Source organism: Lucilia cuprina, chromosome 5 (assembly GCF_022045245.1).
Source record: "Lucilia cuprina isolate Lc7/37 chromosome 5, ASM2204524v1, whole genome shotgun sequence".
Lineage (NCBI taxonomy): Eukaryota > Metazoa > Arthropoda > Insecta > Diptera > Calliphoridae > Lucilia > Lucilia cuprina.
The window spans coordinates 14080731-14107703 of NC_060953.1; the positions used below are offsets into that span (position 1 = coordinate 14080731).

The following is a 26973-nucleotide window of genomic DNA, read 5'->3' on the forward strand; positions in this document are numbered from 1 at the left end:
ACTATAGACTAGACTATAGACTAGACTATAGACTAGACTATAGACTAGACTATAGACTAGACTATAGACTAGACTATAGACCAGACTATAGACTAGACCATAGACTAGGCTAAACTATAGTCTAGACGATAGACTAGGCTAAACTATAGTCTAAACTATAGAATAGAACAGACTTGACTATAGACTAGATAAAGACACTGAAACTTGCTAAAACGTTGTTTCCTACTAAAACCCACTTTTACTGAGTTTTTCATATGTTTGAAAATCCATTTAAAACTGACTCGTATATAGTTGCGCATGCTCATTTATAGTTGTGGTTGTTATATTTTCCATTTGTACTCGAATTAAAAGAAACAACAACAAAACACGGTATTTCAACATAGATGTTGTTTAATATTTGATTTTACAACAATTGAAGAGTCAAAGACGCTTCCTTAGATTAACTGAACAACAACAATGGCAACAACTCTGTTACATGATATAACAGCAACAACAAACAACTTCTACTATAGAAAAGAAATAAATAGAAATTTATGAAGCGTTTTCTCGTTTGCTATTGTTGTTCAATGACACTGTTTTTCATCATCCATTTTGCCATGAAACCAAAACAAAAACAAGATTTATGTATTTAATTTTCAAACTTTTAAGTTTTGGAAAATTTTCTTTGATTTCATCATAAATTTATGTTTTTTTTCGTTTTTTAGACAAAATGCTGAAATGTTTATATGATTTTATTGGCCAAATGACTTGCAGATAGAAGAAGCCTTCGTGCAATCATGAAAAGGAGACGTAGTTTACGTTCAACGCGGACCCTAAGTCTGTGGTTAGAATTTGTTTATAATTTTCTGTTTTATTGTTGGATTTTAAGTTATCTAATAGTGGATGTTAATGCCGAGGTCGGCATAGGTTGTCCACCATCCGAAGCCATATTACCATGTCGCTGTTCGTTGAGGGGCAAGGAAATACAAATATGGTAAGTTGTTTTTTTTTGGAAATCAAACATTGCTGTAGATCAATCTATAGTCAGGACTATAGATCAGTCTATGGTCAGAACTATAGATCAGTCTATGGTCAGGACTATAGATCAGTCTATAGCCAGGACTATAGATTAGTCTATAGTCAGGACTATAGATTAGTCTATAGTCAAAAATATAGATCAGACGAAAGTCAGGACTATAGATCAGTCTATAGTCAGAACTATAGATCAGTCTATAGCCAGGACTATAGATCAGTCTATAGTCAGGTCTATAAATCAGTTTATAGTCAGGGCTATAAATCAGTTTATAGTCAGGGCTATAAATCAGTTTATAGTCGGGACTAAAGATCAATTAGTCCTGACTATTGACTGGTCTATAGTAAGCACTATAGATCAGTCAATAGTCAGGACTATATATCAGTCTATAGTCAAAAATATAGATCAGTCTTTAGTCAGGACTATAAATCAGTCTATAGTCAAAAATATAGATCAGTCTATAGTCAGGACTATAGATCAGTCTATAGTCAGGACAATAGATTAGTCTATAGTCAGAACTATAGATTAGTCTATAGTCAGGACTATAGATTAGTCTATAGTCAGGACTATAGATTAGTCTATAGTCAGGACTATAGATTAGTCTATAGTCAGGACTATAGATTAGTCTATAGTCAGAACTATAGTTTAGTCATAGTCAGAACTATAGTTTAGTCTATAGTCAGAACTATAGATTAGTCTATAGTCAGAACTATAGATCAGTCTATAGCCAGGACTATAGATTAGTCTATAGTCAGGACTATAGATTAGTCTATAGTCAGGACTATAGATTAGTCTATAGTCAGGACTATAGATTAGTCTATAGTCAGGCCTCTAGATTAGTCTATAGTCAGGACTATAGATTAGTCTATAGTCAGGACTATAGATTAGTCTATAGTCATGACTATAGATTAGTCTATAGTCAGGAATATAGATTAGTCAATAGTAAGGACTATCAAATGACATCTCCTTTTCCTTTTTATATTATTTAGGTGTTCTCACAGTAATTTACCCCAAATAATGGATGGCATTAAAGCAGTCGAACGAAATATTAAAGGAGCCATCGATGAACTAGTGCTGGAAAATAATCAGTTACCAGCCCTACCGGGTCGTTTCTTTGGCTCCCTACAAATTGTACGGCTTATGTTGCGTTACAATGGCATTGAAAGGGTCTCGAATGGTTGGCTCAATGAATTGGAAAATTCTTTAGTGGAAATTTATATTGTAGAGCCACAATTGAGAAGTATACCGGTGGAAAGTCTAAATGGCATGATAAATATGGTGGCTATTACCATACAAAGTGATGAACTTAAACATTTGCCCGATTTCTCGGGTCTTTTGAGTTTAACATATTTAAGTGTACAAAGTAAATCGTTAACCGAACTGCAGCCGCATTGGTTTAGACATTTGCCGAAATTGCAAAACATACACTTGACGGGCGGAGAACATTTGAATCGTTTGGAAAATGGCCTATTCGATGGTCTTATATCGTTAAAAAATTTGGATTTAAGTAGAAATGGTATTAGTTGGATACATTTAAGAGCTTTAAGTAGATTACCGAATTTGGTGAGTTTGAAATTGTCCTACAATCAAATCAGTGATGTGGGTATGATCGGACGTATTATAAAGGATTTGGAAAATTTAAAAAAATTACGTTTGGATCACAATATTATCAATATCATAGAGGATGGTTCTTTTGTGGACTTGCCACATTTGAGTGAATTGCATTTGAATGATAATCGTATAACCGAATTGGAATATGGTGCTTTTCTGCGTACACCCATGTTAAAGACAATTTACTTGCATAATAACCATATTAAGAGAATTCATCCGGAATCGTTTCTGCAGGCATCAGGCAGTGGTGTGGAAACTATGTATTTGTATAACAATGAAATAGAACATGTAGCAGAGTTGAGATCTTTACTAGAAGCTTTACCGGCTTTGAAATTTTTGGATATTAGTAATAATTTCTTACGAGATATACACTTTGGTGCTTTGCGCGGTCATGGTACACTGGAACAGTTGCATGTGAATAATAATCTTTTGAGAAATATCGAAAGAGATGCTTTAATGGCCATGCCCGCTTTAAGAGAGTTGCGATTGAGAAACAACAGTTTGTCACATGAATTGCCGATGCCATTTTGGAATTTACCCGGTTTGAAGGGTTTAGATTTGTCCGCTAATAATTTTCGTTCTGTGGACTCTTTTCTATTGGCTGGTTTACCCTCTTTAAGGCGCTTGGATTTAAGTGAAAATGGTTTAAGCAAACTGGACCCAACCACCTTTATACACAATGCCATGTTGGAAACTTTAAATATATCGGCCAATGAATTGGTTCTACTGCATCCCGCTACATTTCGCAATTTGGATCGTTTGTTTGAAGTCGATTGTAGTTTTAATCAATTATTGGAAATTATACCAGGATTACCAAAAATTGTCGAACGTATTTCAGTGCGTGGCAATCTCATCTCTAATTTGCCGCAATTGTCTAGTAAAACTTTAAATTTGCCAAATTTAAGAATGTTGGACTTGAGTCTAAATCGTTTGGAACATTTGCCCAAATATGCTTTCCAGGGTACGGTGCAATTAAGGGTTCTAAGTTTGGCCAATAATCGTTTAAGAACTTTGGATGATACCGCCTTTATAGGGGCCTATCGCTTAGAATTGCTACATTTACAGGAGAATCAATTAATGAATGTAGATGAACGTTGCTTGCTACCTTTAGCCGAGTTAAGAAATCTCAATTTACATGCCAATAAATTAACGCTAATAACCGATAATTTATTTTCTAATAACAGCAAATTGGAACAATTGGATTTATCGCATAACAATATACGTTCCATAGCGCCAGCAGCATTTGAATCACAAAAATCTTTAGAATATTTAGATTTATCGGGTAATGCTCTTAATGATATGTCCATTTCTTTGGTCAACTTAATAAATTTAAAAGATATAGACCTTAGCTACAATCAAATCTCTCATATACACAATGAAGTGGTATCGGCTTGGCGTCAGGTTATTGAAATACGCTTATCGAACAATTTAATAACGGAGTTAAAACATGGCTCTTTTCGTAATTTGGTGAAATTACAATATTTAGATTTATCTAGCAATGAAATAAGTGTAGTAGAACCGGGCGCTCTGAAAAATCTACCCGATCTACAGGAATTCGTTTTGGCAGACAATAAACTGAGCGAGCTAAAAGATCATGTCTTTGAGGATTTACCCAATTTATTGGCCTCTCACTTTCAGTACAATAATTTACGTTTTATATCGTCGGAAAGCTTTTTTAATTCACCCTCTATGGTTTTTTTGAATCTATCGAATAATCATTTTCGTAATATGGAAAATATTGGTTTGCGCACCATGCGTAATTTGGAAGTATTGGATTTGTCAACTAATGCCGTTAAAATGGTTACGACAATGCCTTTGAAATCCTTGAATTGGTTGGTGGAACTAAAAATGGATAATAATGAAATATGTAAAATTCAAGTAAGTTTATATCATTGATATTGTATTCTATGATCATAAGATCATAATTTTGCATTCAATTTCAGGGTTCTCCATTTGAAACAATGCCCCGCCTAAGAGTTTTATCTATGCGTAATAATCGTTTGCGCACAATTAAAGAGAGAACATTTCGCAATCTGAGAGGCAATATAGCCATTATTGATATGGATGGTAAGTTGAACTATCTTATGGATTGCTAGGGATCTGAACATTTCACAAAACTTTTTAAATTTCTTTCTTACTTAGGCAATCCCATTGATTGTTCCTGTGAAATGCAATGGCTGTCGGTATGGTTGCAGGAAACGAATTTTCCCTATCCCGGACCCAAATGTCAAGATGGCCGCCTCCTAAGAATGTCGCGCATAGATAAAAGCTTATGCAACAGTTATGGCGATAACAATCCCCGAAATGGTGGTTCTTATAGTGAGAGTGAGGGAGCAAATCATTTGCCGCTACTCAACGAACATGGTGATATATTTCAAAGGGATTTACACGATGAATATAGCGAAGAATGTGAAGCCTATGATACGCCCATCGCTGAAAGACCTCTGGCCGGGGAAAGTGAATATTTCTACGATCAATATGTTGACTATCCACCTGCCAATGAGACAGTGGGCTCTCAACAACATGAACATTCCTCTTCAAGTACACACATTGAAACGAGTAATACAGTTTTAAATCTGAACAAAAAACCGTTAGCTGCTACACCAATTAGTTCCAATATCGATTTGAATAATACAATTTTGAATACGAACTATTTCAAAAAGAAACCAGGTTCTCCATACTCCTCCTCTTCTTCGCCCTTTACCTTTTTTGGTTATCCCATACCTAGTTTGAGTTTGGGTAGATTTTTTGGAGCCAATCAAAGGGGACGCAAAGATAGAGGTGATTATGGCAGTACGGCCGCCTCAACAACTATAACCACTACTAGTGAAATGCCGGCTACACATCGCATGCATACCGGCTCGGGAAAAGTGCGCATGTATCAGCCTAATAGTGCAGAGTTCGAGAAATATCTTAAGGATAAGAAGGATGAGACAACGGAAGATTCTCAATATGCCGATGCCAATGGTCGTAAACGATTTATGGAAATAGCCTCAGACGAAACTTCGGCTAGTTCGGAAAATCCTTCGAGTGTTTTCAAAACAGGCTTTCGTCTACCAACTAGTGTAGAAAGAGGCGGTTTTAAGCCCATAGTACCGGAAAATAATGGTGGTTTCATGCCGGTACATGATCCCTCCAAACGAAGAGGTATAGTTGAGGTAGTGGCTTCTTCGTCAGCGAAAATTAATAAAACAAATCGTTTAAGTCAAGATTATGAAAAGTCATTGAATAGTTTTAAGCAAAAGAATCCAATAACCACAACTCAGTCCACTATGAGTGAAGAAATAGAAACTCAAACCTACTACGTGACAGAAGCATCTACAGAAGATACTACAACTAATCGGCCCATATTACGCAACTCCGTGAAAAGCACACCTAAACCTTCTACCCCGCTATCTAAACCATTTACCACAACAACTACGTCAACAAGTACAACAATGCGCACGCCCACAACTACTACAGCAATCAATACAACACCTAAAGATTCTTATGAATCTGAACTATACGATGATGATCTGGAGGCCCAATCAGTGGGTATGTTAAAACCCCCACCTCTTATACAGACAACAACATCTGAAACCATATTGTTAATACCACCACCCGAAGAATTAGTTGAACAAATCAAAAGACAATCCTGGATCCATACTACACCCAAACAGGACTCCCAAGAATCCCATAATTATCTCACAACCCTAATAACAACAACAACAAGTAGCACTACCCCATCACCAGATCCCAAAATATTTTCCACAACCACTACCATACCATTACCTTATCTACCGCGTCCAGGTGGAGCGGCCCGCTCAACTATAACCAAAGTCTATACACCACAAACACTAAACCAACACTTACCCACAGCTGAAGAATACCAGAGGACAACACCAAGCCTCACATCGAAATCGTATCAAACCGAAGAACCTCAACTAACGGCAAATGCTCAAAAACGTGATGACACTATCGATCGCAAAGATGGCATGGACTGGTATTATGAGAGTTTTAAGAAATCACGTACAAGTGGTTCGATAAAACCGGTTTTTAGTGATACCAGCTCTTTGAGAAGTTCAGCAGTTAAAAGAAGTTTATCTAATATTTATCTAGTTTTAATATCTTTCAGTGTATTTAGTTTACGAAATTATTAAATGATATACATACATATAAATGCAACAATTTACTAAATTAATCTATCAGTTTTAAGATTTCAAAAAAAGAAATAAATAAATTATTGAAATAAACATAAAAATTAGTTTAAAGGAAAAATTGCCAACTAATTTTGAGTTTAGTTGAGGAAATCTAAATTTGGTTATCAAGATCATGTTATGGGTCAATTATGGTGTGGTGTAACACAATAGCAGCTGTAATAATTTGGAGGTTCCAGTCAGGTCAGTAAGTTAGAGTTTTAGTTGTCTTGAAATCGAGATCGTACGTTCAATTACCGATAGTGGACTGGGGGTATCTAACTATGTATTCATTCACTAAATGCCCTATTTTCGCCGATTGCTCCCTAACTTATATTGAACTCGTATGGCTTAGATCAAGAGCTATGACAAGTATTTTCGAAAGTAGAGAGATTTCGGTTCATACAAAACATATTTATGTCGAATTTCATCACTGTACTCGTACTTCTCTTTTTGTAATAGACGTGAGGTCAATTATAAACTGATCCTTATAAAAAGTTAGAATAGTTAGTTAGTAAGTTCTTTAGTTAGTTAGTAACTTATTTCGTTAGTTAGTTAGTTAGTTAGTTAGTTAGTAAGTTCTTTAGTTAGTTAGTTCATTAGTTAGTTAGTTAGTTAGTTAGTTAGTTAGTTATTTATTTAGTTAGTTAGTTAGTTAGTTAGTTTGTTAGTTAGTTAGTTAGTTAGTTAGTTAGTTAGTTAGTTAGTTAGTTAGTTAGTTAGTTAGTTAGTTAGTTAGTTAGTTAGTTAGTTTGTTAGTTAGTTAGTTAGTTAGTTAGTACTCGTACAAGATACCTTTTATCCATAACCATTAAACACAGCACACTTATCATTTCAGCGACTCACTTATTGAGAACAACATCCGTATGGATCTAGTCTGTATAACACTTACTCTCACATTCACTGCTCTGCGAGGTATCGGTTGTTCCGGCAGTTCGGTATTTCACCCGAATTATAGACTTCATCTTGATTTAGACATTCCACCAACATTCTCTTCTCGCTACCCTACACCTCTTTTGTGGGGAGGGTATATTGGGTTTGTGCTGATGTTTGGAACGAACAATACCAATACCCACGAACCTATACCCACAGTAAAGCTTATCAATCGGCTTCAGAATCATTTTTGGAGTCGATTTAGCTATGTCCGCCGTCTGTCCGTCCGTCCATGTAAACCTTGTAATCAAACTACATTTGATCATGTACTAAATTTGGTACATGATCTTCTACTGTCCCAGGGACGAAGCCTATTGAAAATCGTTAAGATTGGTCCATTATTTCACATAGCCCCCATACAACTGAACCCCCGAATAGGGCTTGTAAACCTTGTAATCAAACTACAGGTTGCAATTTTGGAAATAATTCAATGAAATTTGGTACATGATCATCTATGGTACCGTAGAAGAAGCCCATTAAAAATGGTTAACATCAGTCCATTATTTCATACAACCGAACCCGCCAAATAGGGCTTTTAAGTTCATAATTATGTTTAATATACTCGTATGTCGACAAAAAGCTACAAAACCAAGTTCTATACTTGCCTAGATGACCCTCATGAACTCTTAATTATAGGGCACAATCATCGGTTAAAGTCCGCCTAAATTTGTTCCGAGTTTATTCTAACAGCAAGTTAAGCCAAGTTTAACTGAGGAGTAAGAAACCCGGCCTAAGTCTCCCTCACTCACAGGATTCAGACTGGGGAATCCATTGAGAAAGGTATTCATTGGCTTCAGTGTTAGTATATTTGATGGCGAAAGCTCTTTTTGTTGAGTTTGTTCTCTGCTCCCAAAAAGCCGAAATCATCTAAAAGTGAGCATTTCGTTTTCACTTTCCTGAGATGATATCATTAGTGCGAGAGTAAAGATTTTCCATCATCTCCACAATTCAACAACTGGCGACGTGTTTGGTAGAAGACTGAAAAAAAAAACTTTTTCAAGAATTGGGAGACATTTGTATATTATTTTCCGACCTTATAAAGTATATGTATATATTTTAGATCCTAATGGAAAACGGAGTCAATCAACCTATGTTCGTCTGCCTGTCTATATGGGAATGACATCTCTACTCTAGTGACTCTTCCTGGAAATACTCCTTCTATAATTATGAAGGGTCCGAGAGAAATATTTATCTTTAAATAAGTAGGAAAGAATAGTCGGGCATGGCCAACCATATAATACCCTTTTATGTTGAATATTAGCATAATTCCAAAATATTTAAGCAATTTATTGATAAAAAAAAACTAAAATTTCTAAATGAGCCTTAATATAGGTCAAATATGGGCCGATCCTCGGTAAATTTAGGAAAAGGATATATTTTTAAATAAAAGTTAGTTTTGTTGAGTTTCATTGCGATACAAATGGTTACAAGTCAATTTTAGACGTTTAAGACATTTTTTGAAGGGGGGTTTGTATGGGGGCTAGGGTCAAAGAAGGGCCGATCCTTACGAAAATCTGCAGTGTCATTTATACTTATACAAAACTTATTTGTGCCAATTTTTAGAAAGATAATAGAATATTTGACGTAATTATGGCATAAAAAGTTCAAATCGGGAGGTACGGTTGTATGGGGGCTATATGGGCTATATAATGGACCGATTTCAACCATTTTCAATAGGCTTCGTGAAAATTGCGGCCTGTACCTTGCGCACAAGGTTTACATGGACAGCCAGCCGGACAGACGGACATGTCTTAATCGATTCAAAAAATGATTCTGAATCACTTAAAGGTGGGTATTGGACCAATATTTTGTGTAGAAGAGTACGGATGGAATCGTCTAAACGCAATATGTAAACCATCACACATTGAGAGAAAATACAGATGGAAAATTTGACAGTCGTATGACTTTCGACAAGGCAACAAGCAAGTTGCATTAGATCAGGCATATTTATGTAAACACTTACATAAAACAGCTGATTCCATCTTACATTGTTATTGTTTTATACCAATCGCAACCCCCATATTATTTAATGGTTTATTGTACGGAAAATTAGCGTAATAAAACTAAAATAAGCGTAAATATTAACAAACATACATATTAACAAACATACAAACACACATTCATTTATACAGTGAATCAATTAAGTAATTTGCCTATGTAAAATTTTATAAATTTTAAGAAAAAAACTTTATCTGAACAATTATTTCTAGCAAAATAAAGCAATTTGTTTGTTGTATTTTTTTGGGTCAATAAAGTATTTTGCTTTTTTAGGTTTTTTGTTCTAATTTTTACTATTGCTGCATTATTTTATAAAATTTTATATTTTTATTACTCCTATATATTAGAATAACATTTTTAGATATTTTAGTAGTGGAACGTCTAAATTTGGATATTTCTTAACCGATTTATTATTCTATATACCTATCAGAATTTATCAATATTTGACTTAACATAAAATCTATCGTTTCTTTCATTAAATTTTGAAAATAATAAGTAATTTTGAATTGGATACATGATATATTAAATAATCAATGGATTTGGACCTAGAAAAATGTTTTTGTGAGGTATAAATCTATATATTATAACAAAAATAATCCGGGTTTTTGGTCATTTTGTATTGATAAACAAAAACTACATTACGGAAACTCCATCTATTTGGGGAGTATTGTGTAAATTTTATTTAGAATTGTATAATATTGATTCTTATTCAATAATATTGATTCTTATTCACTCTAAGTTTGGGGACATCACCGTATACCACTATAGACTATTAAATGCTAAAATCTTGATTTTCATCCTCATATTTTAAATTCTTTATTTTATGAATAAGGTACAGTAGGCGTATTTGGATCTGGATAGTTTTTCTTGATTTGTGTTCTAAATATAGGTATTTTTCCTGTACTACGCGACAATTCACTTTACATTGGTTCCAAGCAAGATCTGTTTAGAGTTCTAAATTTAAACATACTGTTCCTCCTAGTTCGTATATAGATTTTGAAAAAGATAAATCAGGAGTCAATTAGTTTTCCTTGGATACAAATCGCCTGCCTTTGGCAGTTAAAGATTTTGAAAGAGCACTCAGTGCGTTTTTTCTAATAATTCTTTGGATCATTTCATCTATTACTCTATTTTGTATTTTTTAATGTTATTGAATATTTATTGTTATTGTTCTAGAAATCAAAATTTTTTTTTATCGAAATTGTCTCATTATTATCCTTTAAACATTTTAAGGCAAATAACATCTCATTTTCACCCAATGAGGATATGATTTTTGCAAATCGCAATTGAAAAATACTTAACTCTCTTCCTTTTAACAATAAAACAATAAATTCCAAAATTAATTAAAAAATAATTTCAAAAACCCCAATGAAATTAACCGGAATTCTTAATATGTAAAATACTTTATTGACATGCAAATTCAAATGAAAAATAATAAAATGCAACAACAAATGCACCAAAATTTGTATTTTAATATTTTTTTCTTGGTTTTCCCATTTTATACAATCTCCATTTTTATTTGGAAAACATAAATTTACTTTTTTTACTTTTACTTAAATTCTCTTAAAAAAAGGTAGGCAAAAAACTTAGTTGATTCACTGTACAAATATTTGAATTTATGCCCCACTAGCATTAATGGTTCTTTAATCTACCGATTACGATTGATAATTTGTATTTGTATTTACTGTTCTAAATAACTACTAACTGTTAATTTAATTTATGCTTTAATGAACTGTTGGACTATATTGGAAAAAGTGTAATATAAACCATTATAGGGAGCTCAGCGTACTTTGTGATTGGTCATAGATATGTGCACAATCAAATACCTGTAAATGTTGCATCTTATTTAGATGATAGGAATCTTTGATCCAGTATATTAAGATACAATCTTGTTTGATTACTATTAATAGGTATTATGAGTTCGTTTAAATGGAATGACAAAATCAATATGGTGGATAAACAAGTCATTTTTGAGAAATTCTAATTTACTAACAAAAACACTCATACTTACTTGGTCGCTACTTCAGGGTCATCCAAGCATATTGTATCGTTTTGACCTTCATCATTTTCCACCAAATAAGCGTTGCCAAATTGCTTGAAATATTCCAAAGCCTGTTGCGTGGTGATCTAAACAAATGTTGTTGTAACAGCAGAGAGAGTCATACTCGGCCAAAGATTGTCAACCCAGCGACAGCTGTAGCAACCGAAAGTTTTTTCCCCAGGAAAGATCTATCGGCCACAGTCGAGCTGTTACAACAACAACAACCATATGAGAACTTTTAACTTTGAAGCTGCTCATTGATTTAACCTAAGCACAAACTTTATAAAGTTTTTAATTTATACATTCTTATTGTGACTGGATGTTCTTCCCTGGAAGAAAAAAACTTCCAGTTGATACAGCGTGTCGTTCCGGAGCGGAGGGAGATCCAATTGTCTTGGGAACGTAACTTTCTTGTAAAAGGCATTCGGCAAAGTAAAAACTATCCAGGGAGACTTTATGTTCGTATACGAAATTTTTCTTTTAAAACTATTCATAAAAGGGCGCCAATTTACAAAAAAAAAAAACAACTGTTTGTAAACAAACATTAGTAATGCCCCCTTATGCTGATATTTAAACGCTAACAAATCACAAAAAAAGCTATTATTATTAAAAACGCTAGATGTTTATTAAGATTTTTTATAACATTAAACAAAACGAATATAGAACATTATAATTTTAGTTAATCGAGCTAAATCTGGATCAGTTTCAAATTGTCCTTATATCCCATAAAAGCTCCACTTTCGAAAATCTATTAAAAGAGCATAATTTAGAATACAAATAACCATATTAGGATATAATTTCACTAATATGTTGTTGATCATAGTCTTTATGTATGTTATCAGGTTTTAATTGTGTTGTTACAACAGGTTGCCTGTAACTGGATGTTCTTCCTTGGGGAAAACAGCTGTTGCTAAGTTGATACAGCTGTTGCTAAGTTGACAATCTTTGGCCCATTGAGAATTGGGTCGTTCCGCAGCGGAGATCCAATTGTCGTGAGAACGGGGTCTTAATTATACTTGATTGTGGTTTGTATATACCACAATCCAAACTATGATATGTTTTCTATATGGGTACATTATTGAAGATTTCAAAACTTTTAAAAAATATAAATTAAAAAAAAGCATCAAGCTGAGTAAAATGTAATTTTAAATATAATTTTATTTGCAATTATAATACATTAATTTATATTTTTCAATAAATATTAGTTTCTATCTGCATTTCTTGAATCAAATCTTGAAGTTAGTTTTCAATGATGATTTGATCATAAGTGAGGTTATGTATTTCCAAAACAAACCCCAACCATCCTTCGCAGCTGGACTATAAACATTCACACTAACGTTGAGCTATTCAGGTGAAAAATCTTTAATTTAAACCATCATTTCTAGAAATCTTTTCTCTCCATTACGGAAGTTATCCTAAAAACATAACAGAAAAAGTGTGGTTAGTGTAAAAACTAATATAAGAAATTAATATTGTTTTTTTATGAAATTAGTCAGTTGGTGATGCATGTAAAAAAGATTCCTCAACGAAATTCAGTTTTGGGTATGAAATTTGTCATCATTAAAGAAAATTTAAAAGATTTATTTAACTAAAAAATAACTTACCATTTTCGATATTAATATTGCTGCTCACATTGCAAAGCATTTCCTTTTGTGTAGTTAATAACTGAAAAGAAGGGAAAAATAATTAGTTAAATTGTCCATACGTTAACGCAAGACATAAAGGGAATGCACAATTGTCTTATATTTAAAAATTCAGTTGGTGATGCATGTTACAATAATTCCTCAACTTTAATTCAGTTTTGGGTATGAATTTTTTCATCAATTTAAATATAATATTATTTTAAAACATTTTCTGTAGTTTTTTTTAATAAACTTACCATTGTTAAAGTTTTTTTTAGTATTTTAGTAGAATTATTTTTAGACGTCCATTTCCTTTAAAGTACAAAGTAGTAAAGAAATAAAGTGATGCTAACACGTGTTTAGTTAATGTCCACAGTTGCACAAATAAGTATGTTTTGTTAATATCTAGTAGTGTAAAAACGCCCTATCTTTAATAAAAATATTGCCAACTATCTCAATAAAAAGCATAAGTGAAATTTTATATACATACTAGGGTTCTATAAATCGACTTTCGAATAATCGAAGTCGACTATATTGTCGACTTCGATAACGTCGATAACTCGACTATCATCTATAAAAAAAGTCGAAAGGTCGACTTTGCAAATAAAAGTCGAAAAGTCGGAAAGAGTCGAAAAGTCGAAAAAAGACGAAAAGTCGGAAAAAGTCGAAAAGTCGAATATAGTCGAAAGTCGGAAAAAGTCTAAAAGTCGAAAAGAGTCGAAAAAAGTCGAATATAGTCGAAAGTCGGAAATAGTCGAAAAGTCGAATATAGTCGAAAGTCGGAAAAAGTCGAAAATAGTCGAAAAGTCGGAAAAAGTCAAAAATAGTCGGAAATAGTGGAAAAAAGTCAAAAATAGTCGGAAAAAGTCGAAAAAAGTCAAAAAGTCGGAAAAAGTCGAAAAGTCGACTATTTATAAAATATTAAAAGTCGAAAAATCGACTTCTAATTAGATGAAAAAAGTCGAAAAATCGACTTTTTAATAAATGCAAAAAGTCGAAAAGTCGACTTTTCATAAAATGCAAAAAGTATAAAAGTCGACTTTTCATAAAATGCAAAAAGTCGAAAAGTCGACTTTTCGTTTCAACTATAAAACCCTAAGTGAAATTTTAAATACATGTACATACTTTTCGTGTTAAACATTGTAGTTAGTTAGTTAGTTAGTTAGTTAGTTAGTTAGTTAGTTAGTTAGTTAGTTAGTTAGTTAGTTAGATCTTTATTTACTTAAATAGTTAGTTAGTTTGTTAGTCAGTAAGTTATTTAGTTATTTAGTTATTTAGTTATTTAGTTAGTTAGTTAGTTAGTTAGTTAGTTAGTTAGTTAGTTAGTTATTTTGTTATTTAGTTATTTAGTTAGTTAGTTAGTTAGTTAGTTAGTTAATTAGTTAGTTAGTTAGTTAGTTAGTTAGTTAGTTAGTTAGTCAGTTAGTCAGTTAGTCAGTCAGTTAGTTAGTTAGTTAGTTAGTTAGTTAGTTAGTTAGTTAGTTATTTAGTTAGTTAGTTAATTAGTTGGTTGGTTTTTTATTTAGTTAGTTAGTTAGTTGATTATATTACTTCCGGACTGTTACATTTTTCTAATCAAACAAATGTTTTTATCGTTCATGTGTCATCTCTAATTTCTGTCATTAATTTATTGCCTACTAAAATACAACAACCCTGTTACTTTTCCCATTCTACTACTTAAATAAGCAACCGTTCAAGCAAGTGCACTTTTTTCCTTCATTTGTTGCAAGCGAATTTGTTAACTTTATTTTGCAAAATTTGTGAAAATGTTTAAAATTTAATGGAAAAAATTTTACTAATTATGTTAAAAATAAAAGAAAAATTCACAATAGAAAATAATAAACGGAAATAATAATAAAATAAATCCAATATTGTACAAAAACAACTACTAGAAAAAAGTGAAAAAAACCTACTGACGCCACCACGATTCATACTCAAGGTGTCTGTGGCGTTAAGTAAAATATATATTTTTTTCATATTCCACAAAAACTTGTAAACTTCACAACATAATGGCCGCTGTAAATGTAAAACCAGTTATAGCACCAGCACAAGGTAATTACTTGTAAATGGCTTTTAATTATAAGCAGATGTTTTTAAAATAGTTTGTGAAAATTTTCAGGAGCCTCCACCTCCTCTTTATTGGGCAATCTATCGATTACGGCTGAGAAGAACAAGCAATGGCAGAGGGAATTGTTGATGGAACGTATACGTTCCCATTCCTCGCAACATAAAACATTTCAAGAACTTTCGAAAAGTATGCGCATGGGCATGTTGGAAAAACGTTATCCCTTAGATGCGGTGGAGAAATCTAACCTACAAAAATGTTTGGACAATATGCAGCATTGTATTAAGGTTACTTCGCGGCAGGGTCTAGTCGAGAGACTTGAAAGTCTTTCACGTCAATTGAGTTTAAAGTTTTCGGATGATACTAAAGCTTTGTTCATATCAACTGATATGTTTTTTCTGGAGATACTTTTGGATTCGAATGGCTCGTTGACTGATGTTAAAGTTCATCATGAATCAAAGGCTGATCAACAGTCGTGCAGTGAGTTGGTCGATTGCCTTAATCGTGGAGACTTTGCTGATTTTACGGCACAGCTTGAGGGCTTTTCCTCAATATATCAATTGAATGCCGAGTCTAAAGTGAAAATCAAAGCCTATGATGCCATGCAGGCTATGGAAACCGATTTGTATAATATTTTCCAAATGCAAAATTTTACAAAAGACACTTTACAAGTTATACAGGACTCTATAGTTGGGGTAGTTTTAAAACGACGTGGTGGTCATCCCATGCGTCTAGTGTATTTTGTTTCTCCCTACGATTTGATTTCACTGGAAAGCAAATCTTTACAGTCCTTAAGTTTAGATTCGTTTAAGAATAAACAAATTGGTTTTAGTGTTACGGTGAATCTGGAAGCTTCTTCAGCCAATAAATTGCAAATTTTACCCACTGTCACGGTGGCAAAAGATCCTCAAACCGGTATCGATGTTCCCGTCTTTGCGCCTTTAAATCAAATGAATTCTATGCTTTTGCCCGCCACATTTGTATTGCGCCTCAACAGACCTCTGCCCGTGTGCTTTAACACCTTACGTTCTATGGGTTTGTGTACAGGCGCTCTTAATGAAACAAATCCTTTACCTTCCTCATCTCTGGAGGCTCAACATAAAACACCTCTGGTGACCAATATCATGAGTCTGATCATACAAACTGCTTCGGATCAACAAATGAAATCATCTCAAAAAGGTCTATTTGTTTGTTTGCCCGATCAAACGCATTGCTACTTTTTCACTGAAAATAAATTATTGAAAGTGAGTTTTTAAGATTTCTTTATGTTTTTTTCTTATTGTTTTACTCATGTATGTACTTTTCTATTGTAGTCTACTCTAATTCATTCTCTACCATTTACGGAACCTTCACAAGTGCCAAAAATTTTAGACTTTCTTAAAAAGATGGCTTCATTTTATGCTCTATTGGCAAGTTGTGTACGTCCACAATCCAAAATGGGAAATGGTAAGTGTTCTTCTCCTAGCCTCTGCTGGCTAACTGAATATTATCCATACTTCATATTATAGACTTTCAACAGCCAGTAACATCCTTTATTTATTTCACTCCTTTTTTTTGTCCTCCATAGATATAGATTCGACTACAATTCTCGAAGTTAATGCCATTTCATTTCAACAAATCTCAGTGGCTCTTCAGCATCCCTACGAAGAATCAATGGCTACAGTTGAATTTGATTTACGTACAGGTCAACCACAATGTACCATCTATAGCATTAGCAATAATTATGATTTACTCTCAATAAAACTAACAAGCATCGTACAAAAATGTCTCTCCATACCGGTGACAATAAGAGCTCTTTTAAGATTCTGGGATCAGGAACGTATGAAAATGTTTCAACGCAGCATTGGTGGGGGATCAACAAATACGGGTGGCATAAGTGGAGGCGGAGCAGTTGGAGGTGGTGCCGGCAACAGTAATCTAGGTGGTGGTAATATGTCCGGTAATATGCCCAGTACTTCACATGCCGCTTATGGAAATTTTAATATATCTGGTGGATCTAATGATCCCGGAGGTGGCGGTATGAAAATGTCAAGTGGTAGCATGAAAATGGATACAACAGGTCAACAAAGATCAGCACAGTTACAGGCTGCTGCAGGTGGTTTTTTAAAGTACAAAAGTGTTGGTGTTGAATTGAAACAGGAGGATTTTCATGAGAGCCCAAAGAGTCAAACTTTAGCTGCAGCAGCTGCAGAACATGTTGCTTCAAACTTAATGCAATCTACTTTAGAAGTTAACTCTTTGGGCCAAACACTAACGCAACAACAACAACAACTTCATATACAACAAACCCAACACCAACAACAACCTCAACAAACATTTGAACAAAAGATTGCTACTGATCATGAAATCGCTGATAAATATAAAAATATTTGGAAAGATAAAACACCAAATCTTAAAAATTCGGTTAGCATTACACCCATTAATGAGGCTACCAATGCTAGTAATTGTCTACCTACTAACAACAACAACAATCCCAACAATAACACCTCTTCACCTTTAGATGTTAAACGTACAGGTGGCATTGAAATTATACCCCTAACAGGACCAAATACTAATAATACAGGGGTTAGTAGTGCTGGAACTAATACAAATGTTACACCCACTACTATAACCATAACACCCATTAATGCTGGCACTTCATCTGCTCCTCTAGGTAATAAAGATAAAAAATCATCATCTACTAGTTTAGTGCCGACAGCATCTTCAACTGGTTTGTCTTCAAATAAACGTTCTCTAGATACGACTGATAATCAAAAAGATAAAAAACGTAAAAAACGTAGAGATGACTCACCCATGGGACCGCCAGAAAAAGTTTTCTCAAGACAAAATTCACCTGCTGGCTCAAGTGAAGCGGCCGCTACAGCAGTAGCGCGTAAATTCTCTTCACCTTCTTCATCACCCAAAGGTTCATCAGGTGGTTTGTTGGCTTCTTCTGTAACAGGTTCATCTTTATCGGCTCGTCCCAGTCCCAAACATTCTCCTGTATACAGCAGTCCCAAACATAATACCGCCTCCAACAGTCCCAAATCACCTTTTGGCACTCACTCACCCAAACATGGCTCCTCTGGCAAGCCCAGTATGTCCACTTTAAAAAGTGCCACTACTGCTAGCCCCAAAGGAGATAAATCTTCTGCAACTTCTAATACCTCCTCCACATCGTCAGTACTTAACACTGCTGCTTTAGTACGCTCACTGCAGCAGTCCGGTTCGACCTCTTCAAGTACAGCCAGTACCGTAGCGGCTGCTGCAGCAGCAGCTATGGCTGCTCTTAAAAATAAGGATAAAACTTCTGCACTCAATTCGGCAGCCGTTAGTTCAGCAGCAGCTGCTGCTGCAGCCGCTGTTAAATCAAGTATGGGTGTTACCTCTATGCAACAATTAAAGTCTTCCGTTACCGGTCTTAATCATATGACGGCTGCTGCGGCGGCTGGTTATGGCGCTGCTAATAATCCGAATCCCTCCTTGGATCTTAACTCAGCCATGCGTAAAGGTGTAGCCGCTGCGGTAAGTCATGTTACAGTTTAATTAGTTTATCATATTTTGTTGTTCTCTACTATGTTGGTTTGGCTTGCATTTGTTTGTTTTTTTTTAGTTTGTTTTATCTTCGTAACATTTTAAAAACAATCAACATCAATATACATTTTTTTAATATTTTTAATAATTTAAAACTTAGTTGGTTTTTAAGTGTAAACGCTTTTTAAGTAGTTTGTTTAACCATAACCAATATGTTTATTTAATTTTCTTAGTTAATGTGCAAGTTTTTATTTAAAAATTATTTATTTTTTTTTCTCCAATTTAGAATTTAATGCATGATATTTTACCATGAATACAAAGCAATACAATAAAAATAAAATGTTAACAATTACACTTACTAAAACATTTCTATGCTTTAATTGTTTAAGTTTCTTTGTTAAATACAAGTATTAATAACCTCATAACCGGAGAGAAACAAGAAAAAGGTCAATAATATAGTTCAACATATGAACAACTCAGTGACCGTGGTATACTTTCCTAAAAGATTAAACTATAGTGAATTCAAATGTTAGAAATCAACGTAAATTAGTCCACTAGAAAAGTATACTTTAGTCTTTTTTTTATTAATAATAGGCTTAAGCTTAATATCGATGGTTTTGAATGTTTTGTCAAATGTCTGAATGTTTTGCCAAATCGATAACCTGAGAATGAATAGTGAGAGTATCTTACTATCTCTAATTTGATTAAAATGCAAAGAAAAATAACAACAGGTTCTAGATAGATACGAAATACCGACTGTGAACCACCCAAAGATTTTAGAGGTCACCTTTGACAGCCTGTTTACTTCCTCAGCTCATGTCGCTGCAATTACGCACAGATTGCGAAGTAGAAACAAAGTACTCAGCACCTAGAGAATGGACAATGAAATCTTGTTGGCTACCTATAAAACAGTTGGCCGACCAGTGGTCAATTATGCTGCCCCATTGTGGTCTCCTTCGCTGTGTGATACCCAGTGGAGAAATACTGCCCTACGGACTGTAACGGGCTGCATGCAAATACCTCAAAGCACCAGTCAAGGAACATAATGTCATGCTACACGAGGAAACGAAGGTCCTCTTAGTGAAGGAACATAATGTCATGCTTAATCAACAGTTTCTTCTAGGATGGCACCGGAGGAGTCATTCGAGCGGTTTCAGGTTACCGCATAATTGTCGTTCTTGGAGGTCGCCCACCTCCGATAGGAGAAATTTAGGAGAACCTGCCGCGGAAAACAAGAGTTGCTCAGGCAAATCTAAAATCGGAATGGAGCAACAGGCTCAACTCCTAATGGTGCCGCATAGACCGTACCGTCCCCAATATATGCACAGCATATGGATAGGGTCTTCATTATATCCACCACATATTCAACTGTCCAGCCTACTGATTGGTGTTTTTTCCACATCGAACTTGTCCATGAATGTTGGACGTCTCTAAACGATATGGTGAGACATTCAAACATTAAATGGTTAAAAGGACAGGGGACTATATATGACAATAATATTGCAAAGCCTGGAACCGTATTAGATGATAGGGACGTTGACCAGTTTTGTGGGTTCTGTCATAAAAGGGCATATTGTTGAAAATTGTAATGTAAATGCTCAAATTCGCTGGTCGAGAGAGCATACCTGCTCAATCTCTCTAACACTGTGGTCCAACATGGAACCACATAAAACCGACTAACTTTTTAATCATCATAGACCCCAATTAGGTAGTATGATATCGGTCATAACTGGCCACTGCCAATTTGGCAACCCTGCAAGATGCATTGGTTTGCCGCACAACGACTTCTGTAGAAGTTGTGAAAATGAGTATGAGGAGGAGACGATAGTTTATCTTCTTTGCCACTGTCCAGCTTTGGAAACGCCTTGCTTATGAACACTAGGGTCAACTTATTTTGATGATCTATTAAATCTGTCGAATGTTCAACTAGATCGATTCACTGCATTCCTGTCAAAATGGCTGTGATCTACAATTTCACACTTAACTGGATGTATGTTTTCCCATCTCAAGTCCTCATAACATGTCTAGGCCTCTCTTCCAACTTTCTATTTCTTCCCAATCAGACAGAGAGACACTTTCTTTCTGCTATACCTAATCTTCTTTTCTTACAGGTCAAATTTACAAAGGCATCATTATTAGTACCAAGTAAAGCTTAAGGTTAAAATCTAACTTAGCTAGTTCATCTGCCATTTCATTGACATTGAACACAACCTTATAGCTAACAGTCTCATAATTGTCCCTAAGAGTATTTCCAAAATCTTAAACCAGGCGCAAATATGATATGCCGATGATCGGCTGTCACACCTTAGACGTTACATTCTTCAGGGACTCTGAAGGACCTTTTTATATCGGTATTAGCAATATGGACACCAGCATCAGTGTTGGTATCAATCTTTGACATGTCGGTAAAAAATGCACTTTGTTTTAAATCCCATTCGAGGTATTACCTCGAATTCAATATTTGTAAGTGTAGAAAGTGAATAAGGCTGGACAAATGGCGACTCATAAAGTCTTTATCCCATATGTTGCTAATACTCTGGTTTCTTTTTTATCCTGACAGTCTGTCCTTAATTGGTAGAATCAAGTGGCCAGAAAGCACTTACATTATGTTCAGCAACTGTGCTCTCGTACTTGTAAGATCTTCGTGGGTTATATGATTGATGTTAAAGATTGTTGGGCTGCAAGTATCTTCTTATGTATGGCTCGTTGTTTTGGATCGAAACCCATATGTTTCTTCTTCATCTTGTCAGTCTTTCGTTAATTGGTAGATTCAAGTGTCCAGATACCAAAGCTTTATTATCGGAAACTGTGATTTCGTATTTTATACAGCTTCTTGTAAGATCTTCGTATTATATGCAACTTCTTGTAAGATCTTGTCTGTGCAAATATATACGAATATTAAAGCCGTATATCGGTAGAACCTAAGCATGTTTAATGGCTTAGTTTAGCTTGCAGAACACAGAAAAGTTTAGGAAATTTTGAAGATAACTTTTTTTCTAGTGTGTGTTACATATATAAAAGCCTCCTCCTACAATATGCCGTCGGTATAAGTAGGTGCTCGCTAGCAAGCGAGTTCACTCGGAGGCCTCTGCCCATTGTGATACCCTTAGAATTATCCTTCCCCAATATTGAGACAATGGTTCCCTATGTTCGTTGAGTACATGGTTCGTTCGGTCTCCGTGTAAACCAGCCGGTGCTTTTAACAAAACCGATCATGTTTATTAGTGAAGCATCTCTGAGACTAGTCTAGATCATGGAAAAAAATCTCTAACAATATAAAGTAGTCTGTGCTTTTGTAAGACTGAGCAGCCAGATAGAAGGTGTTGTAACTATTCCACTTGTTCTTCGTCCAAGCATCTTCTACAATAACTATAATTTTGGGTAGCCCATACGTTCCGACATACAGTGCCCCGTAATTATACCAGTTAGAATTATGATAGAGTTCTTACTAAGAGACAAGAGAGTCCAAGTCCTATTTGTTGCTAAAGTGGCCAGAGCAAACTCGATATTCTAGATGAATTCCGTCTCAAAGCCCGTTCATCTATCAATTTTGATAGGGTCGTTAGAGGAGTGTGAATATCCAGTTGCGTTAGGGTTAAATCTAGGGAAGACCCTTTGGTTGCGCGTTCATCAGATATTTCATTTCCCCCGATGCCCTCATGTCCTGGAAACCACATTAACAATTGAGAATACATTTCGACTTAATAACATTGGAGTTAAGAGCCTTGATTGATGCAAGGCTGTCCAATTATATGTGTTTAGTCGAATTTTCGAGATTTAGTTCCCGGATTCATCTCGCGGCTGTATAGATGGCATATATCTCTGCCTAAAGGACCGTACAGGTGGCAGGTGGTCGAAGAGACAAGAATGTCGAGAGTTTTAACGTGAACTCCTGCCTTAACGGCTTATTTAACGGTGGTCTTTTTCATCCACTGGGTAGACTTGAGAACGGTCTAACATTGCCCCTTTATCCTTCAATGATGAACTCAGGTGGCAATTTTTGTACATTGGATTTGACCGGTCCACAGCACAAGCACTTTGCTGAAGTACTCGAGCTATCTAATCTCTGACCATTGGATGGCCTCTGTTGATTCGGAAACAGCATCGGTATCATTTGTATCATCTGTTGTTTCGGCAACACCACCGAACTTACACTGAAATATTACCAGTCTTTTAACCGCCACTAACTCTCCGCGCGAATTTGGGTTTAAACCACAGCCACTATGTGGATCCCGAAGGAACCTCAACCAACTGACCAGCCAGTACATAGTCCTTCGGACAACTGGCCACCTGTAGTACCAGATTATGCGGTGCTCTGGTCTGACCTCTTTTCAATCTATGCAAAGCCAAACTGTAACCAATTTTTTAGTCCCGGCCAAACTAGAGGTATTGGCCATCTCTTTATACCCCGGGATTGCAATAACACTAAGGTGAAGGCTTCACCAAGGTAACATGCCCTCGGGGGTAATCGACGGTAGAAGATTTAGTTTTCCAGAAAAGATTCCCTATCCCGTGCCCCTTTCTGCCTTTGAGCCATCAGTATAGATTGAAATCGATCGCGTCGTCCCTTAAGACAGTGATCGCGGTCCAATCATTTCTTGTCGGTATGGTGGTCTGACCTAATAAAATTCAGTGTAGATAGACTGTAGTTTGTCTCCTGTACCATAAGTGGCCTCTCTATCTTTTGTAGAATGATGCCATGACCAATCCGTTCGACTGTTTAAATCGTGGATCAGATTTAGCAGAAATGCATTTGATGTATATTTTAAGGGGAGCTAGGTTTAGCATCGTCTTCAGACTAGCTTGAGGGGTGGAGCTCAAACAGCCAGTGATTGGAAGACATGCTAAACTTTGTACCTTGTTTAGAATGGAGAGATAGGTCTTGGTAGTATAAATCTAATATGATTTTTCATGGAATATCGATTCCATCGATTAGATCGCTTTAGCCTTGATGCATCGATATGTAAATAGAGTAATTTGAAATAAAATATAATAACTTTTGTTTCATTTTAATTATTTATGGCAAATTTATCTCTAGATGTGGTTTTTAACAATTATTTAAAATAGTCATTAACTTTAGCTACTAATAACTAATTAAATTTGAGCTATGCAAACATAACCTCAAACATGTGGTAAAATTAGTAAAATATATATATATATTTCAAATGTGTATTATATGACAAAATATTATAGATTTGACATTATCCTAACAAAAATATTATAATTTTTTTTAATTATTATTTATGCACAAAAGTGAATGTAGTTAAATAAAAACGATTTTAAAACATAACCTCAAAATTAAACTAAAATTTGTAAGATGTATAATTGAGAAATGTCAAATAAACTGTAAATAGAAATAATAAAAAAGAAACCAAATGTTTTGCTTTAATTTTTATTTGTAATATTTTGTGTTTAACAAAAGGTTAAAGGTTATAGATATTAATTATTTTTTTTTTTAATTTTTTTGCTTTTGAACACTTTACTAACCTTTTGAAAATGTTAATTTTTTGTTTTAATTTTATTTTTTTGGAATTATTGTGTTTTTTGAAAAATTTACAAATTTAAAGAAATATTTTAAAAATATTTTTTATTAGAAATTTTTATGCATGTTAACCTTTACAATTTTCAAAATGAGGTTTAAGTTTTTTTGTAACAACAACCAAATGTCTTTGTCATCAATGCAAAATGTTTTTTTTTCTTTTCTCTTTTTTTAATATAAAAAAATACACACACACATACATACAAATATTACTATAAACATCCTGATCTTGATGATAAAAATCATGTCTATCAAATTTGTCAGGTTAGTTTGATGACGTCGACACCAACTACAGCAACAGTATCAACAGCCTCAACACGATCACCGCAACGGCAGTTGCAGGAATCACAGGACAGACACAAACAGCAGCCAATAGCAGTAGCAGCAGCAACAACAACAACAATGCAACAGCCGCTTGGCAGCAATGAATTAATGAAATTGTCAGCTTCCTCAACGTCGTTGACGGCAAATGATACTCTCAATACTAGTGGTGGCAGTAGCAGTAGTAGTAGTGAGTATATGGTTAAGTCATCACAAGAAGGTTTAAAATTAACCATAAACAAGACATCCCATAAGTCATCATCGAAATCGTCATCGTCTTCGTCATCCTCAACAAAGTCATCACATGCGGCTATACAAGGATCAGGGAATTCTTATTCCTCCTCAGCGTCTGGGTCAACGTCATTATATAATAAAAAGTTACACACAGGCCTTAAACCGGGTGTAAATAGTGGACCAGCTTCCAAGAAATCAACTTCCTCCTCCTCTACGTCATCATCAACATCTTCAAAACCCTCCTCCTCTTCAGCGTCATCATCATCATCGTCCTCCTCCTCCTCTAAGCATATATTTCAAAAATCCAATTCATCTGGTAGTTTAAGTACAAAATTAGGTTCTAGTAATAGTTCTATGAATACATCGTCTACGGGTTATGGTCTTTCAAAAAGTCATAGTACAAATTCATTTTCCGATATGCGCAGATCATCGAAAAAGTCTCACAGTGCATCAACATCACCCGCACTGCCTTCATCACATAATTCCTCTTCAACATCACAGCCAGCAACGCGTTTAGATCATCATGCCGATATGATGAAAATCTTGCAGTATGCTTCACCCATAATGGCTGCCAGTATGGAGGGTTTTATGAAGGGTCTTAATTCAAAATTTCAAATACCTAAACTATCACAACGTAATAATAATCCGAATGCCAACTCTACTACATCAACAAACATCAACAGTTCCTCGTCTTCAACATCAATGTCAACAGCAATGTCAAGCGCTTCAACTTCGACATCCTATTCATCTGGACAAAATCATCCTGCCTCGTTAAATAAAATTAAAGATCAAAAATTAACCACACCCACATCGCATGATCAGACGTCTGCTTCTCTGCACTTAATCAAAGCATCCAGTTCAACTTCCTCCTCCTCTTCTACAGCTTCTACTGCTTCCTTATTAACTAAGTCAAAATCTTCAACATCGTCATCATCAACAACCTCCTCAACATCGGCTTCATCTTCTTCATCGTTAAGTTTTCTTAATGCTGCCACAAAATCCACCAATTCCAATAGCTCTCATGTCGTTGATGATTCACTGTTGGCAACATTGGCGGCGGGTAAATGACATTGCGTTATATACGTTCCCACTAGCACTTCTCTTCAAAAGTATTGGTCTTTGTACATGATAAATACGTTTATAATAAGACTGTTGTAAGTTGGTTGGATTATATTACGATTATTGTTAGTTTTGTTAGTTTATACAAATATTTTATTTCGCACAAATAATTTTCTGCCTTAATTTGTTAAAGAAAAAAATCTAAAATTTGTAAATCTTTGGAAAAGAATTATTGTTAAACAAAAGAAAAATTTTTTGAAAAGAAATTAATTAAAAAAAACATATTTAAATTGTAAATTTATGTGAATTTTCTTTCATTTCCTTGGACAAGATTATAAGATTGTGGGTAAGTTTTAAGTTTATCTGCAAGAAGTGACTCTATTAAGTTCAGCCTTCTAAACCTGAATTGCCAATTTCGAAAGTATCGTCCAAAACAGGTGTCCAAAATACAAGGATCATAGTGATCTCTGTGAGTAAATCGGTAAGATGAAAGACTCCAATAGTTGCGGGAGAACTCGTTTCGATAGAATAAATGTTCGTGTTTTGGAATCGTTAAATGTTTATCTTTCTGAACCGATGGTCTCGAATGCAGCAGATCTCTTTTAAAAGTCCCAGTTAGTCTAGGCTGGAAATAAAACTAGTGGTCTTCGTAAGTAGATCAGTAAGATGAATGACTCCAATAGCGGGAGAACTCATTTTGATAGAACAAATGTGTGTTTTGAAATCTTGCGAGCATTACAGCCTAACTAACTAACTAACTAACCAACTAACTAACCAACCAACTAACTAACTAACTAACTAACTAACTAACTAACTAACTAACTAACTAACTAACTAACTAACTAACTAA

The 26973-nt window shown here is 34.8% G+C and overlaps 2 protein-coding genes, 1 long non-coding RNA gene and 2 other non-coding genes across 6 annotated transcripts; 2 read left to right on the top strand and 3 right to left on the bottom strand.

The window, feature by feature from the left end:
• The first annotated feature begins 686 nt into the window (after positions 1-686).
• On the top strand, positions 687-6871 carry LOC111685386 (protein artichoke). 2 transcript variants are annotated; one of them, XM_046951912.1, is made up of 5 exons: positions 687-973; positions 2002-3738; positions 3808-4501; positions 4567-4690; positions 4766-6871. In XM_046951912.1, exons 1-5 carry the CDS (start codon positions 777-779, stop codon positions 6760-6762), a joined length of 4749 nt encoding a protein of 1582 aa, XP_046807868.1. In that variant the 5' UTR covers positions 687-776; the 3' UTR covers positions 6763-6871. The 2 variants fall into 2 exon arrangements, with proteins under 2 accessions (XP_046807868.1, XP_023303415.2); XM_023447647.2 differs by having other exon boundaries at positions 2002-4501.
• A 6039-nt stretch (positions 6872-12910) lies between these two features.
• Positions 12911-13751, bottom strand: LOC111685390. Its single transcript, XR_002762754.2, has 3 exons — positions 13650-13751; positions 13375-13435; positions 12911-13185 (listed from the first exon to the last, which is right to left on the bottom strand). It is a non-coding gene; the product is annotated as an uncharacterized LOC111685390 (long non-coding RNA).
• On the bottom strand, positions 13249-13340 carry LOC111685393. The gene has a single exon (XR_002762755.1). It is a non-coding gene; the product is annotated as a small nucleolar RNA Me18S-Um1356 (small nucleolar RNA).
• On the bottom strand, positions 13518-13603 carry LOC111685394. The gene has a single exon (XR_002762756.1). It is a non-coding gene; the product is annotated as a small nucleolar RNA Me18S-Um1356 (small nucleolar RNA).
• Positions 13752-15088: 1337 nt separating the features above from the next.
• On the top strand, positions 15089-26394 carry LOC111685383 (mediator of RNA polymerase II transcription subunit 1). Its single transcript, XM_023447644.2, has 5 exons — positions 15089-15444; positions 15512-16701; positions 16771-16903; positions 17025-18961; positions 24774-26394. Exons 1-5 carry the CDS (start codon positions 15402-15404, stop codon positions 26130-26132), a joined length of 4662 nt encoding a protein of 1553 aa, XP_023303412.2. The 5' UTR covers positions 15089-15401; the 3' UTR covers positions 26133-26394.
• Positions 26395-26973: the final 579 nt, after the last annotated feature.

Coding starts and splice junctions, on each gene's coding strand:
- LOC111685386 (XM_023447647.2), top strand. CDS start 777: ATGAAAAGGAGACGTAGTTTACGTTCAACGCGGACCCTAAGTCTGTGG. Junction 974..2,001: donor GGCAAGGAAATACAAATATG/GTAAGTTGTTTT, acceptor TATATTATTTAG/GTGTTCTCACAGTAATTTAC. Junction 4,691..4,765: donor AGCCATTATTGATATGGATG/GTAAGTTGAACT, acceptor TTTCTTACTTAG/GCAATCCCATTGATTGTTCC.
- LOC111685383 (XM_023447644.2), top strand. CDS start 15,402: ATGGCCGCTGTAAATGTAAAACCAGTTATAGCACCAGCACAAG. Junction 15,445..15,511: donor AGTTATAGCACCAGCACAAG/GTAATTACTTGT, acceptor GAAAATTTTCAG/GAGCCTCCACCTCCTCTTTA. Junction 16,904..17,024: donor ACAATCCAAAATGGGAAATG/GTAAGTGTTCTT, acceptor TGTCCTCCATAG/ATATAGATTCGACTACAATT.